At 47.9% G+C, this 15076-nt stretch overlaps 1 protein-coding gene across 2 annotated transcripts in view; it reads left to right on the forward strand.

Annotated features, from left to right (window-relative positions):
• The window catches only part of DOCK1 (dedicator of cytokinesis 1), a 570880-nt gene that overhangs the window by 185819 nt on the left and 369985 nt on the right, over nucleotides 1-15076 (forward strand). For both annotated transcript variants that reach the window (XM_055424405.2, XM_055424406.2), the window contains exons 24-25: nucleotides 11457-11527; nucleotides 14249-14355. In XM_055424405.2, the coding sequence (XP_055280380.1) occupies nucleotides 11457-11527; nucleotides 14249-14355 (178 nt within the window). The remainder of the gene's footprint in view (nucleotides 1-11456; nucleotides 11528-14248; nucleotides 14356-15076) is intronic.

Consider the following 15076-nt stretch of genomic DNA (forward strand, 5'->3'; position numbering starts at 1 on the left):
TGAGATGGGGAATGCTATTTGAAAGACCAGAGTCTGCCTCAAGGAAGCTTGGTTACAAAGAGAAGAGGTATTTTTAGAGTTAAGACACAGAAGATGTAGGTAGTGTTGATTGAATGTGGTGTAAGGAACAGAAGCCGTCACTGCCATTGTCTGCCTTTCTGTTCTGGATTCTATGTGTCTGACTGTGGCTCAGACTGTCACATTCTTGAATCTCTCCAGTGTGTTTCCATCATTTAACTGCATGAAGCCATCATGTCCAGTCATCTGCTCTGTTTAATTTATTCCCTATGAAAGATGCAAGCTCTGGTCCAGAAGTACCTCTTGGCTGAACTGATCTTACTACACTTATCTGTATCAGGAAAGTTAAAAAAAGAACTCATGGTTTCACAACCCTGAGGAAGGAAAGTGTGGTCAGAACTGAATCAAATGGACAGAAAACACACTGAAACCAAAGTCCTAGAGAGAAAGAAGTGAAACGACTGAAAGACCTATGAAACGGCTGCTGCTGCTGCTGCTGCTAAGTCGCTTCAGTCGTGTCCGACTCTGTGCGACCCCATAGACCGCAGCCCACCAGGCTTCCCCGTCCCTGGGATTCTCGAGGCAAAAGTACTGGAGTGGCTTGCCGTTGCCTTCTCCGATGAAACGGCAGGAAATGCTTAAAGTTTGCTAATTGCTTCTGAGCCTGGTTCTTCAGAGCCTCTTTGGTCATGTCCCACATATTCCAAAGATGGAATGTTGAAGTCTGAAAGGAGAATTTGTGGACTGTATTTTAACTTAAAACGTCCAAATGGAATCATTTTTATGCATTTTCTGGAGAAATATGTAAATTAATAATTGCTTCATACATTATTCAAGAAAAACTTATTTTGTATCACCGATAGCTCTTGTAATCTTATATAAAGATATGCTAATGGGTTTAATTAAAATAATTATGCTGAATAATGTAGCCTGAACTTTACCCTAAAATAGTGTCTATTATTCTTCATCAGTAGTAATATTTTTAGACAGAGAGACACTTAGAACGTTAAACCAATACTAGATGGAAAATACATTTTTTTGTTTTGTTTTACAGTTTGGATTAAGTTGGCATTCTTATGAGATGCATGACAATTAAATTTGCTTAGAGAAGAGTATAAAATGTAATTTCTTTAACATGAAGTATTTCAGCAGTTAGAAAACTTTAAGCATTTCCTGCCATTTCATAGTTCTTTTATGCGTTTCATTTCTTTCTCTCTAGGACTTTCGTTTTAGTGTGTTTTCCATCCATTTGATTCAGTTCTGACCACACTTTGCTTCTTCAGAGTTGCAATACCATGAGTTCTTTTTTTTTTTAAACTTTAAATTTTAGTTTATTGTTACCCTTCTCAGAGATGGTTCTCTTTCTCTCTTTTAAATTATATAATTAATTTACAATGTTGGGTTAGTTTCAAGTGTACAGCATAGGGATTCAGTTATACACATACACACACACACATATATATGTATGTATATTCTTTTTCAGATTCTTTTCCATGTAGGTTATTATAAGATCCTGAATATAGCTCCTTGTGCTATAAAGCCCTTATTGTTGATCTGTTTTATACAGACTAGGGTGCTAGTCCCAGGCTCCTAAATTACTCCTCCCTCATCCTCTTTGGTAACTACACATTTGCTTTCTATGAGTCTGTGTTTGTTTTGTAGTAAGTTTTTTTGTATCAGGCTTCCCTGGTGGCTCAAGTGGTAAAGAATCTGCGTGGAAGGCAGGAGACCTGGCTTCAATCCCTGGGTCAGAAGGAGTCCCTGGAGAAGGAATGGCAATGCACTCTAGGATTCTTGCCTAGAGAATCCCCCAGTCAGAGGAGCCTGCTGGGCCACAGTCCGTGGGGTCACAGAGTCGGACGCGACCGAGCGACTAACACTTTCCACTTTCCTTTGAATCGTTTTGTTTTGGGTTCCGCACATAAATGACCTTCTGCGTCTGACTTGCTTGAGTTGGTGTGACCATCTCCAGGTCCATTCGTGTTGCTGCCGATGGCATTGTTTCGTTTCCTTGGTGATGAGTGATATCCCACTGTGTGCACCATGTCCTCCTATGTACTTATCTGGCGACGGGCGTCTAGGTTGTTTCCATGTGTTGACTGTTGTGAACAGTGCTGCTGTGAACACGAGTGTGCACGTCTTTTTGGGTTAGAATTTTTTATTGGTCTAAATGCCCAGGAGTGGGATTCCTGGATCACACGGTAAGTCTGTGGGTACCATAGGTTCTTGATTGCCTGGGTGTTAAGTGAGGATGTTAATATTAAGAGGGACACTCAGCAACTTGCTTGTCCTTTAAATTCAAGTGTTGCAGAAAGAGGGATCCCTTCCAGGGCCTGAAACTGGGCTCTTGTCTAACACTCAGAAATGAATTGTCCGAGGAGACACACGTGCTGAAAAAGCAAGAGACTTTATTGGGAAGGTGCGCCCAGGAGGAGAGCAGCAGGGTAAGGGAACCCAGGAGGGCTGCTCTGCCATGTGGCTCTCAGTCTCGGCTTTTATGGTGATTGGATTAGTTTCTGGGTTGTCCTTAGCCAGTCATTCTGACTCAGGGTCCTTCCTGGTGGTGCCCGCCTTGTCCAGCCAAGATGGATGCCAACGAGAAGGATTCTGGGAGGTGGTTGGACGTGTGGCGTCTCCTTTTGGCCTTTCCCGAACTCTTCTGGTCGGCAGTGGCTTATTAGTTCCGTGTTCCTTACCAGGACCTCCTGTCACAAAACAGCTCAGGGAAAAGGTGACTGTGGTGCTTGGCCAGGGTGTGTGGTCCCAGTCAGCGAGCTTCCCCTCACAGAGGTGGAAACGGCGTTGCCACCGGCCCCAGTTTTGCTTCTTATCTCTCTCTGTGTCTTGTAGCTTTTCAGTCCCTGCTCAGTGGTACGGGGAGCCCTGTTATAGGTTTTGGTGGTAATTAGCAGTTTTAGGAAAAGGAGTACGTCAAGGCTGTATATTGTCACCCTGCTTATTTAACTTCTATGCAGAGTACATCATGAGGAACGCTGGGCTGGAAGAAGCACAGGCTGGAATCAGGATTGCCGGGAGAAATATCAATAGCTTCAGATATGCAGATGACACCACCCTTATGGCAGAAAGTGAAGAGGGACTAAAAGCCTCTTGATGAAAGTGAAAGAGGAGAGTGAAAAGGTTGGCTTGAAGCACAACATTCAGAAAACAAAGATCATGGCATCTGGTCCCATCACTTCATGGGAAATAGTTGAGGAAACAGTGGAAACAGTGTCAGACTTTATTTTTTTGGGCTCCAAAATCACTGTGGATGCTGATTGCAGTCATGAAATTAAAAGACGCTTACTCCTTGGAAGGAAAGTTATGACCAACCTTGATAGTATATTAAAAAGCAGAGACATTACTTTGTCAACCAAGGTCCATCTAGTCAAGGCTATGGTTTTTCCCATGGTCATGTGTGGATGTGAGAGTTGGACTGTGAAGAAAGCTGATCGCCAAAGAATTGATGTTTTTGAACTGTGGTGTTGGAGAAGACTCTTAAGAGTCCCTTGGACTGCAAGGAGATCCAACCAGTCCATTCTAAGGGAGATCGATCCTGGGTGTTCATTGGAAGGACTGATGCTAAAGCTGAAACTCCAATACTTTGGTCACCTCATGCGACGAGTTGACTCACCTGATGCTGGGAGGGATTGGGGGCAGGAGGAGATGGGGACGACAGAGAATGAGATGGATGGATGGCATCACCGACTCGATGGACATGAGTTTGAGTGAACCCCGGGAGTTGGTGATGGACAGGGAGGCCTGGCGTGCTGATTCATGGGGTCGCGGAGAGTCGGACACGACTGAGCGACTGAACTGAACTGAACTGAGCAGTTTTACCTAAAGCCTTCATGTGCCCAAGTTGCAGACGATTCAAGAGTGTGCTCTCAGCGTGTCCGTGGGTCACTTTTTTCACCTGTCTGAGGCCCAAATACACTTAGAATTAGAGTCCCTCCTCACATGGACAGATCAAAGCCTTATCAAGTTCAAAGAGAAATGCCAGCCAGAACTTAAGCTGCCATTTCCTTAATTTAGGTATGTTTAAAGTCAAATCTGAAGAAGTAAACTTCCTTAGAAAGCAAACATGGATAAGTTCAGTGATGACTTAAAGAGCAGGAGCCGAGTACGCAAAGGTGAAGACAGTGAATTCGTCTGCTTTCCTCTCTTGTGCTGGTCTCTGTGCCTGCTTAGGCCCCATTCCGGGGGTGTGTTCGCCCAGGTTATGGGGTCCCCAGCTCACGCCTCAGAGGGCATGGAGGAAGAGACCCTCCTCCAAGCTCAGCCCTGTGTCTTGTGCGCATCCCAGAGGCCCTGTCCCGTCCCCGCCCCTCACCCTCAGGGGACTGAGGCTGCCCCTCAGATGGTCCACAGCGACCCTCGCCAGGGCCTGGGTGGGGTCCTGGCCTCTCCCCTCCCATCCAAAACAGCCTTGTGCATTCTGAGCAAGACTTTGTTTAAAAAAGAAACTGATTTACCAAAAGCAACGCAAAGAAAACAACAGCAGAGAAGAGACCTCCCCAGGCCTCTGTATTCCTGTTATCCTTTGTCTCTGAGAGCTGGCAAATGATTCTGCACATTGTTTACCACTTTAATCAGGACTTTATAAAGGTTTTCACTGAATGGAGAGTTTTGCACATTGAAGTTTTTGTTGTTGTTGTTGATTCAGCCCATTTTTTGAAAGTCTTTAATGGGTTTGTTAGACTGTTGCTTCTGTTTTATGTTTTGGTTTCTTAGGTCCTGAGGTGTGTGTGGGTCTTAGCTCCCCCAGCTAGGGGTTGAACCCACCCGCCCTGCCTTGGAGGGCTGGGGAAGGCCCCCTGAAGGTTTGTGTGTTCACATTTGCACACAGCCGCATGCTCTCTGGCCTCCACACCCCGGGGTGGCCCTGGCTATCGTCTGTGAGCACTTGTGATGAGTTGGGGGTGTCCCATCATCTCTGTGGGGACCCTACACTCTCCTGACAGTCTTTGGAGTCTGCCCCGTTAGCCACTATTAACCTGCATCCTTTCCTACTGGGAGGTGTCTGGAAAGCCCTCTTCCTGAGTCCACACACTATGTGGCGTAGGCAACAGCTTGACCCGGAGTCCGTGTCCTTGTCCAGGGTTGGGCCCTGGCTCCTGGGTGTCGGCCGCCTGCCTCCCTGTCCTGTCTGCACTGGGAAATTCTGTTTCTGGAGGTATCTTCTGCAGGTGAGATTCCTCCCAGCCGCCTCCATCACAGGCAGGAGCCCCACCTTGTCTGCCTGGAGCTCATATCTCAAGGGGCTCTCGAAGCTGCAGCCCCGCGCACTTGAAAGAGACCTGAATTCAGTGGAGCAGCCAGACTCCACCGTGGAGCCCAGGGCCTTTTTCTGCAGGCGCAAGCAGAAACCCAAACACTTAGAGTCAAAGAACCAATATCAGAACTGGGCAAAGCAAAGCTGGCTGGGCCCTTAGCGAGAGTGGGCAATGGCATGTGCTTTTTCAGGAGAGCCAGGCTGCCCGGGGTGGGTAGGGCAACCTCAGGGTTCGCCCTGCCTCTTCTGGCAGCTGGTCAGCCTGGAGGGGATACATTTTGTGTATCAGCTGACATGGCCCATTTCTGTGCTAGGAAAGCAGAGAGGTAGAGAGTCTTGAAGATGAAGGTGCTTTTGTGCAAAGGTCTGTCAGTTAGTGGAGCTTCCCTGGTGGCTCAGTGGTAAAGGATCTGCCTGCCAAAGCAGAAGACCCAAGAGACGCAGGTTTGACCCCTGGGTCAGGAAGATGCCCTGGAGAAAGAAATGGCAACCGCCTTCAGTATTCTCGCCTAGAGAATCCCACGGACAGAGGAGCGTGGAGGGGCTAAAGTCCCTGGGGTCACAAAGAGTCGGACACAGCTAAGCAATTAAACAGCTGTCAGTTAGTGAGTCCTGGGGTGAGTCAAGTTAGTGAGTCAGTCTCCTGTGTCCGGGGCCCTCGGGCAGACCACAGCTGTGGGGCCCTGGTCTGGGGGAGACAGACACACAGCCCATTGAGTGATTTTTCTGGATGCCTAACCTGGAATCTGTGTGCCTTGGAGAAAACAATGGCTAAGCTAAGGACCGAGAAGTCACCAAGGTAACTCTGTTTGGGGGCAAGGACAGGAGTGATGGGAACAGTGACCCAGGAAAAGGGAACAGCATGGACACAGCCTCGGAGCTAGCAGAGGGGCCCGGGACAGTGGGGAGACTGGGAGAGGCTCCATGTGGTTGGAGAGTGTCCTGCAGGTGGAGTTAGAGGCCGCCGACCAGGACAGCTGGGGAGGAGGTGGAGCCAGGCCTCGGAGGCTGCTAGGTGGTCAGGAGCAGGGCAGTATGCCCTCGGATGTCAGTTAGACTTGCCACTTAGGAAAGCGGCTCCCGCTGTGAGTGGGCCATGATCTTGAGGGGCTCAGAGTGTCGGTGGGAGCTCCCTTGGGAGGGGGTGGCTTCCTGACAGAGGGACACAGAAGTGGCCTGGGCCAGGGTGGGAACGCTAAGAATGGAGAAAGCAGTAAAGGCAGGGGGATCAGGAGGATCTGCCAGGCTCTGTGATTGGTCCGAAGTGGGTTGTAGGTTGTAGTGGGTTGTAGGGAAGATAAAGCAGGAGGCTATGACCTGGGAGTTTCAGGGTGCAGTGCCCTGAGACTGGAGCTTCAGGGAGTGGGGTGGGGTCTCATCTGAGGGAGGGAGTTTGCAGCTTCTGTGATGCTGCCCTGAACCCAGCGGCTGCTGAGTGTGTATGTGTGTGTGTGTGTGTGTTTGTCTGTGAGATGCTCAGGAGAGAGGTGGCCCCAGAGACAGACACTAGGAGTCAAACTGGATGGAGGGCGTTCCTCCCGGGGGGTATGTGGACAGAGGCGAAAACTCTAGAACAGGACAGCTAGGACACCCACCTTTAAGGGAAGGGCGGGGACAGAGGTCGGGGGCTGACCCGGGAGGTGAGGGGTCACAGCAGTGTCGCGGGGAGTCACCTGCGGGTGGGCCTGGCATCCCCGGGGCCGGGCAGGAATGGAGGTCGGGTGGGGCTGAGTGCAGGTCCGGGAGCCTGCGGGGCGGCGGGACTGAGCCTTCAACTTGGGAGCCGTCTGTGCAGGGCAGGGAGGTGCGGGGCGTGGGGCTCTGGGTGGATTCAGGGTGTGCGCTCGTGTGACGGGAAGGGCCCCCTGCAGAGCGCACGGTGGGAAACGCAGGTGGCCCTTGAGCAGACGGTGGGGCGGGCGGGGGTCCCCTCCGTGGGACCGGGTGCTGCCTCCCTTCGCCTGGAGGCATGGGCAGAGGCCAGGCGTCCAGGAAGACTTGTTTCGTCTTCAGTGGAGGGCAGGGCCCCTGCCCCTCCCCGCCGCCCCGTTGCATTTTCTCCTGAGGGCTTTGGTTTCCCCTGAAGGTGGAGGTGAGCTGAGCGGGGAGGGGCTGGGATGTTGGGCTGGAGGAGAGGAGAGAGGCTGATGTGGTCACCACGGCAAATCGAAGGGTGACGTGGAGCCCAGGACCACCGGAGATGGGGAGCTGGAGATGGGGTGCAGAGGAGACACCCCCCGCCTTCATGTTGTTCCGTCTGCCCTTCCTTGCTGTGTTCTCCAGGACCGATGTGGGTTTATGTTCTTCTCTGATCTCTGTCATCCTAAAAAACTGAGACATGACGTCACTGGGAGCCAGGTCACCCAGCAGGATGCCCTGTTAACCAGCATTTGGGGGTCACAGTGAGTCCGGCCCTCCCTCTGTGGGTGTCACTGTGATGTCAGGTGGCGGAGCCCTCGGGAGCCTGATTAATGTGATGCCCGGGAGCCCTTGGTAGCCGAGGGTGGACCACGAAGGCCTGCCTTGTTTACCCCTGTCTGTCGGTCCTTGGGAGCTGGTATTTATCACCTGCGGCAGGCAGATGCTGGTTCGTGGGGTTCAGGATGAAAAGCGTGGCGCCGATGGGTCCTCGCCCCCCGGGGACCCTCACAAACTAGACAAGACAGTTTCAGGCCTGAGCAGTCAGCTGTGCAAGCGTTTATTATTAAATGTCACAATAAATATCTTTCAGTTTTTCAAAGCAACTCCGAGGTAGTTGAAGCAGAACTTCGGAAACAGGAATGAAATTGTTTCCATTTAAGGTTCTTTTCAGAAGTTGCCTCTCGAAGCAGAGAGTTGGGATTCCTTGACCTGGCCGGCATTGAAGGACGGGGTTACCGCTGGGGAAAAAGGGCAGACTCTTTTTACGAATTATTTATGTATTTGTATTTTATTTTTGGTTGTGCTGGGTGTTTGTAGCTGCGCGTGGGCTTTCTCTAACTGCTGCTCATGGGGGCTTCTCATTGCAGTGGCTTCTCTTGTTGCAGAGCATAGGCTCTTGGGCACACGGACTTCAGTAGCTGCGGCTCCTGGGCTCAGTAGTCGCAACTCCCATGCTCAAGAACACAGGCTCAGCAGTTGTGGCGCACAGGCTTAGTGGCTCTGAGACACGTGGGATCTTCCTGGACCAAAGATTGAGCCCGTGTCCCCTGCATTGGCAGGTGGATTCTTGTCCACTGAGCCTCCAGCAAAGCCCTGTAGTGCAGACTGACAGGGAAACTTGGCTTCCCTGTCCTTGAGCGTCTTGCCTGTGGAGCGTGGAAGCTTTTGTGGGATGGTTTCACTCTTAACCCTGGAGGTGGATAGACTGGCTCCACACACAACCTGGCAAACGGCTTCACTTTCTCATCTGTGAAAGGCATTGGTGGTAGACCTCTCCTGTTTGGCCATGCTGAGGGCTTATTGTCAGGAGAGGCAAGCTCCTAGAGAAGTGTCTGGCAGTTACAGAAAATTCACAGGTGACACCAGAGGAATCCTGAACTCATCTTTGAAGCTACTTGAATCTGACCGCTTAACTCTTGGACACCAGTGTTAAAAGTTCCAAGAGACTCTCAGGCATTTTTCATGGCTATCCCTCCAGTTAATCTATTTTTATTCATTTACAAATGTGTAGTTTGTACCTAGTCATACAGGAGAGTTCCACCCACCCCTGCCTTCTTCTGTCCTTCGCTAGTGATATGCTCTCCCCCAGACTCCATCCCCGGGGAAGCCCCTGAGGTGTGCTCCCTCCCTCTAGTCGTGCCTTTTCTTGAATGTTCTAAAAATGGAATCAGTTTGAAGCTTTGAGTTTGTCTTACATCTCAGAATGCATTCGAGGCTCATCTGCGTCAAATGTAACAGCGTCTTAATATTTTCCATGACAGAGTAGTGTTCCATTGCAGGGACCCACCTCCTGAAAACATTTATGTTGTTTCTAGTTTTTGACAATTTCAAGTAATTGTAAACATTCAGATACAAGGTTTTGTTTGAACTGAGTTTGTATTTCCGTGGGGCCACTCTCAGGAGTGTGATTGCTGGGCTACATGGGGAGTATTTTCTCAAACTTGCAGACCCAGTTTTCTCTCAGACCTGCAGCATCTGCAGAAAGCACATGGTATGGTCAGATATTTTGTTTTATATTTTGTTTTGGCTTAGTGATTCTAGTAGACGTTAGTGGTGTCTCTTTGTGGTTTGCATTTGCGTTTCCTTGGTGACTAGTGATGCTGAGTAGCTTGTCACATACCTATTTGTCATCCATGGATCTTCTTTGTAAGCAGTGCCTCTTCAAATCATTGGCATATTTTGGGTGGAAGATTGCTTTCTTATTATTGAGTTTTAAGAATTCTTTGTATATGGTGGATATAAATCTTTATATGTGTGATTTGCTGTTATTTTCTCCTAGTATGTGGTTCATCTGTTGTTATCTTAGCAGAAGTTCTTTTGCAGAGCAGAAATTCTTTATTTTGATGACATATAATTGATTATTTTTTTTTCTTTTATGGATTATGCTTTTATTGTCATGTGAAAGAAATCTTTGCTTAGCCCAAATTCACAAGTATCTTCTTCCATTTTAGTTTTTAGAATAGAAGATCTATGGATCTAAGTTCCATTTAAAGTGAATTTTTACATAGGGAGTGAGGTATGGAAGGAGTTTAGTTTGGTGCTGGCGGAGGGGGCGCCTTTGGCCCTTTGCTGCAAATCAGTTGACCATGTGTACTCAGGGTATTCTTTGTAAAATGGGTTTCTGCCTACTTGCTTTTGGGAAACAATGCTGACAACTGTTTTTGGTAATGGGTGTGGCCCTGTCTGCTCATCCAGTGCTCTTTTCAATTAGATTCTGAGCTTTATTGCAGCTCCTGGAGGTATTTGGATGAAAATTGTTCCCCTCCATTTTGTTCAGGAGGGGCGGCCCAGCCTGATAGAAGGAATCCTTTAGAATGACAGGCAGGGGTCGGGGGCAATCCCAGCCGGGGTCAGGACTCTAAAATTCCAGGACTTTCCCCCAACCAGCTATAAATGATGAGCACTGAGGCTCTGGCTTCCCACCGAACTGGGTATATATTTTTCCCCCACCAAACTGAATTTTAATTCTAGCTCAGCTTAGTACTAACTGTGTGATCAGGGGCAAAGTCATTAACATCCCCATTGTCAGTTACCTTGCCTTCCAACGCAGCAAACTCCCTGTAGGATTTATGTTGAAATTAAAGATAACATATATAAGGATTTAGCACAGTGCAGGGGCTTCCCAGGTGGCTCGGTGGTAAAGAATCCACCTGCCAGTGCAGGAGAGATGGGTTCAATCCCTGGGCCAAGAAGATCTCCTGGAGGAGGAAATGGCAACCTGCCTAGAAAATCCCACAGACAGAGGAACCTGGCGGGCTGCAGTCCATGTGGTTGCATAGAGTCAGATATGACTTAAGGACTAAAACAGCAGCAGCAGCATAGTGCAGGGCATGTATTAGGATCGATTGTTATTCCCATCACTTTATTTTTTGAAAGTATGGGTTTCCTAGAAGATATGGAATATGAATATGGGAAATAAAGTTACTAAAGAAGAGGATGATTCCAAGTTAAGAGACCTAGATATCCAGGCAGTCATTTCTGGAATGGAACAAAGGCCGTCACTGTAATTGCTGACAGTGTGAGGTTGTGGTGAATCGGATGGCGTGAGGGCACAGGTATTCTTCTGCTACAACTTCCTTAGAGCTAAGGGGAAAATCACAGAAAAGCTTATTAGCGCAGTATAGGCATTCATTGGCAACCCACTCCAGTACTCTTGCCTGGAGAGTTCCACGGACAGAGGAGCCTGACCGGCTGCAGTCCGTGGGGGTCGCAAGAAGTCGGACACAACTAAGCGACTTTCAACTTTCACTTCGCAGGCATTCAGTGAGCAAGCAAAGAGTCTTGGTTTTCGCTAAGGCTGTGGTTATTATTATGTGTCAGGATGACCATGTAACAGGTCTCCACTGTTTGTGGATCAGAGGCTTTTTATTACCCACTATATTTCTGCTGTGTTTAACCATCAGCTTCTCATCTGGAAAGCGTTGCCTTCTTGACATGCCTCTGGTTCTTCATAGTGATTGCAACTTTGTATCCACATTTGCCAAGCTGCTTGATGCCAACGTTCTTCTCTGTTCTTGGTTTGCAGGGGGCAGCGCTGAAATACTTGCCAACTATTGTCAACGATGTGAAATTGGTATTTGATCCCAAAGAGCTCAGGTAAGGAAGCACCCAGGGCGAAGGCTTCCCAAGTACCATGCTTGGCCTCCTTTATTTCATGGGATGCCCAGGGTTCTGGCTCATGCCCACATAGGTCCATGCCCTGGATCCTTCTGGAACATGTTCTAGCTCATTATGTCTTTATGTGAAAAAGGAATCATCTATCAACAGTCACAGTAGTTTCTTTAGAAGATTAATTTTAGCTTCACACATAAATAATACAAGTTTGGCATTTTGCATCCTTTAGAGTTGAAAATTCAATAGGTGGTTCTTGGGTTTGGGTTTTGTTTTCAGCACCCAAACGTTTTGACACAGGAACTTTAATATTCGTGTCTCACCTCCTGCACACAGCTTCTCTCCAGGGGGTTCCTGACCGAGAGCAGTGAACCTCAGAAAGAGGAGCCAGAGGTTGTCAGTTCAGGTTATGCTAAAACCAGAACCAAACCAAACCAAACTCCAGGCGCAGTGGACATTGGCTGTCAGGCCTCGGAGTCACGCTGGGGATGGAATCCTTCCTTTCACTGTTCAGTGTCACCATCATCCCTGTCTAAACCTAGTCTGAGGTGTATACCATGCAGACGCCACTGCATTTGGAAAAGAGGTGTCTGAGCAAGTGGGTGCATGGCCTCTGTGACCCCAGACTTCACAGCACAGTTCTCGTCTGATCCTTAATTCGATTTTCTTAAAATTTATTTATTTTAATTGGAGGCTAATTACTTTACAATATTGTAGTGGGTTTTGCCGTACATTGATATGAATCAGCCATAGGTGTACATGGGTCCCCCATCCTGAACCCCCCTCACACACCCCACCCCATCCCATCCCTGGGTCATCCCAGGGCACCAGCCCTGAGCACCCTGCCTCATGCGTTGAACCTGGGCCGACAATTTGATTTAACATTTCATACGGTAAACTTATCCCCAGGTGATGGCACCATTTGACCAGCCAGAAAAGCCCACCTAAATATTGGTAAAGGGCCATGTGTCCCCTGGGTGGTTAAATGGAATGAAAAGAAGTCATCCTTCCTGTGGTTTATGTCCACCATAGGTCACTCCTGCCCTGGGAGTGAGGGGTGAGGGGCTCCTGGGGAGCTGCTCGCCTCATGAATCATCTCGTGTCTGATGATGTGGCCAAGGATTTAGTGTCCCGTGTGGACATATTTGTTTGCGGCCCCCAGGCACCAACAGTGCCAGTTCTAGCTTAACAGGCGCTTGATGAGAAAAGGAGGGACAAACGGGCCCTTGGGCACCGTGTCTGCCCCCTTGGGTCTCTGTGCGCCCCGCTCTCAAGACAGTGGTCCAGGCAACAGCAGCCCCAGCGGGTCCCAGGACTTGCTGAATGTTGGGCTCCTTCCTAGATCTTCTGAATTAGAAATTGTGGTGGGGTCCAGCCATTTGGCTTCAAAGATCCCTCCAAGTGCTTCCAATGAACGCCCCTGTTTGAGAACCTCAGATATGGAGAAAACGGGATGAACGGGGAGCTGAGGTTGGGTGGGTCATGGCCTCACTCTGGGCCTGTCTTCCTGGGGTTCAAGGGCCAGGTCTTCGCTCATTACAGGGGTGACATCCATGTTCACAACTGGTGCGTGTGCCTTGTGCCTGGAAACCCCCACCCTTCCCCAGGACCAGTGCTGTCTGCTCTTGGGCCCATGACTCTTTCTGCCTGCATGGGTTCCTCTTGAATGACTTTGCAAATTATGGATGTGTTTTTCCCTCTTTAGAAGATTGAGTCATGTTGTGATGATAGAGAGGAACTCACAGAGAAGAATAGCTCAAAGTTATGTGATTCCATGATGATCTGGATCCTTCCAGTTATCCTTTGTGTGCGTGTGCGCACGTGCACACACACACACACACACACCCATACAGCTCTAAAAGAATTCAGCATTACATTTATAGTTAATAGACTTCCTGCACTGAACACATCTTGTTTTCCCACATCCCGAAGGAGACTTCTATACCATTACCATAATCTAACGTCAGAACAGTCTCATCACCCCAGTAAGAGTCCTCGTGCCCGTGAAGAGTCACTGCCCACTCCCACTCCAGTGCTTGGCAACTGCTAATCTTTCTATATGTTTAGGTTTGCCTTTTCTGGGCGTTTCATATAAATAAAGTCACACAATATGTGGCCTTTTGTGACAGGCTTCTTTCACTTAGTGTAATGTGTTCAAGGTCTGTGAATGTCAGAAATTAATTTTTTTTTTAAATGGGTGAAATGTTTATCCATTCATCAGTTGATGGACATCTGAGTTTTTCCATTTTTCTTGTGTCGTGGGTAACGTTTCTTTGATTCATGCACAGGGCTCTGTGTGGAATATATATTTTCATTTCTTTTGTGTATACTCCTAGAGGTGGAAATGCTGGGTCCGATGGTAACTATGGTAACATTTTCAGGAACTGCCAGACAGTATTCCAAAGTGGCTGCACTGTGCTGCATGCCCACCAGCGTGGTGTGAGGGTACCGGCTCCTTCACATCCTAGCCAGCACTTGGTATTGATGGTCTTTTGAATTATGGCCGTTGTAGTGGGTGTGAAATGAAAAATAACATCGTAAAACATCGTTCTTTTGGGTGATATTTTGGTCCGTATTATATCATGGGCCTCATTCAACATTCTGGTGGCATTTAATGACCATTCAGTCTCAGTACGATCTTGCGTTCTGTTGGGTCACTTTGTGGTGTATCCTTCAACTCTCTCTCTTGGGTTTTTCCTTTTACAGCAAAATGTTTACTGATTTCATCCTAAATGTTCCCGTGGGCTTGCTGACCATTCAGAAGCTGTATTGCTTGATTGAAATAATTCACAGTGACCTCTTCACACAGCATGGTGAGTGAAACCTTGAGAATCACTAAATTGTCACATTAATCATTGTCTGTAGACCTTGACCCTTCTGAATTCTCTCTTTGTCAAAAGGAGTGGGGAGGTTGCCCCCAATTAAAACAGCTCCGTTACAAGAAAGGAAGATTTAGCCCTTGCCAGAGAATGGTAATTGATATCTACTGTAGGTAATAGATCATTGAGAAATGAAGGCCAGTCCTTGTAGTTTGGAATTTAGGTGTATACCAAGGCCCTCGGATAATCAGCATACATTGTAGCCTTTGAGATGTATGATTATCTATCCTGGGGAGGCAATCATTGACTTCCATTGAGATGATTGCGATGAAAAGTTTCAAATTTTCTTTCAACATCGAAGTAATGGTTCTGTCTTAGCCTGAACTTAGCATTTTGTGGCAGGGCTTCCTCAAACCCTGCACAAAGGAGAAAGAATTTGAATGATTCTCAACTCATTTATCCTGAGGACACTTTATATTTCCACTTGTTATCTCCCTACCCTTTTTTATTAATCATTTTCTTTCTGTTTGGACAGATTGAATTAATATTTTACACTTGTCAAGAAGTTTTATTGAAAGCTTAAGACCTTTGCATAATCCCACGGCCTTCCTCATTTATTGGAGGTAGACGGGAAGACTGTTGAATGACATTCTGATGGAACGGCGTACATTTTTTCTGTTCCATTTCTGTCCTGCTGTTTGGCTTTTCCTTTCAT

Source organism: Moschus berezovskii, chromosome 12, assembly GCF_049115385.1.
Source record: "Moschus berezovskii isolate FMDL1 chromosome 12, NW_MosBer_1.0, whole genome shotgun sequence".
Taxonomy (NCBI): Eukaryota; Metazoa; Chordata; class Mammalia; order Artiodactyla; family Moschidae; genus Moschus; species Moschus berezovskii.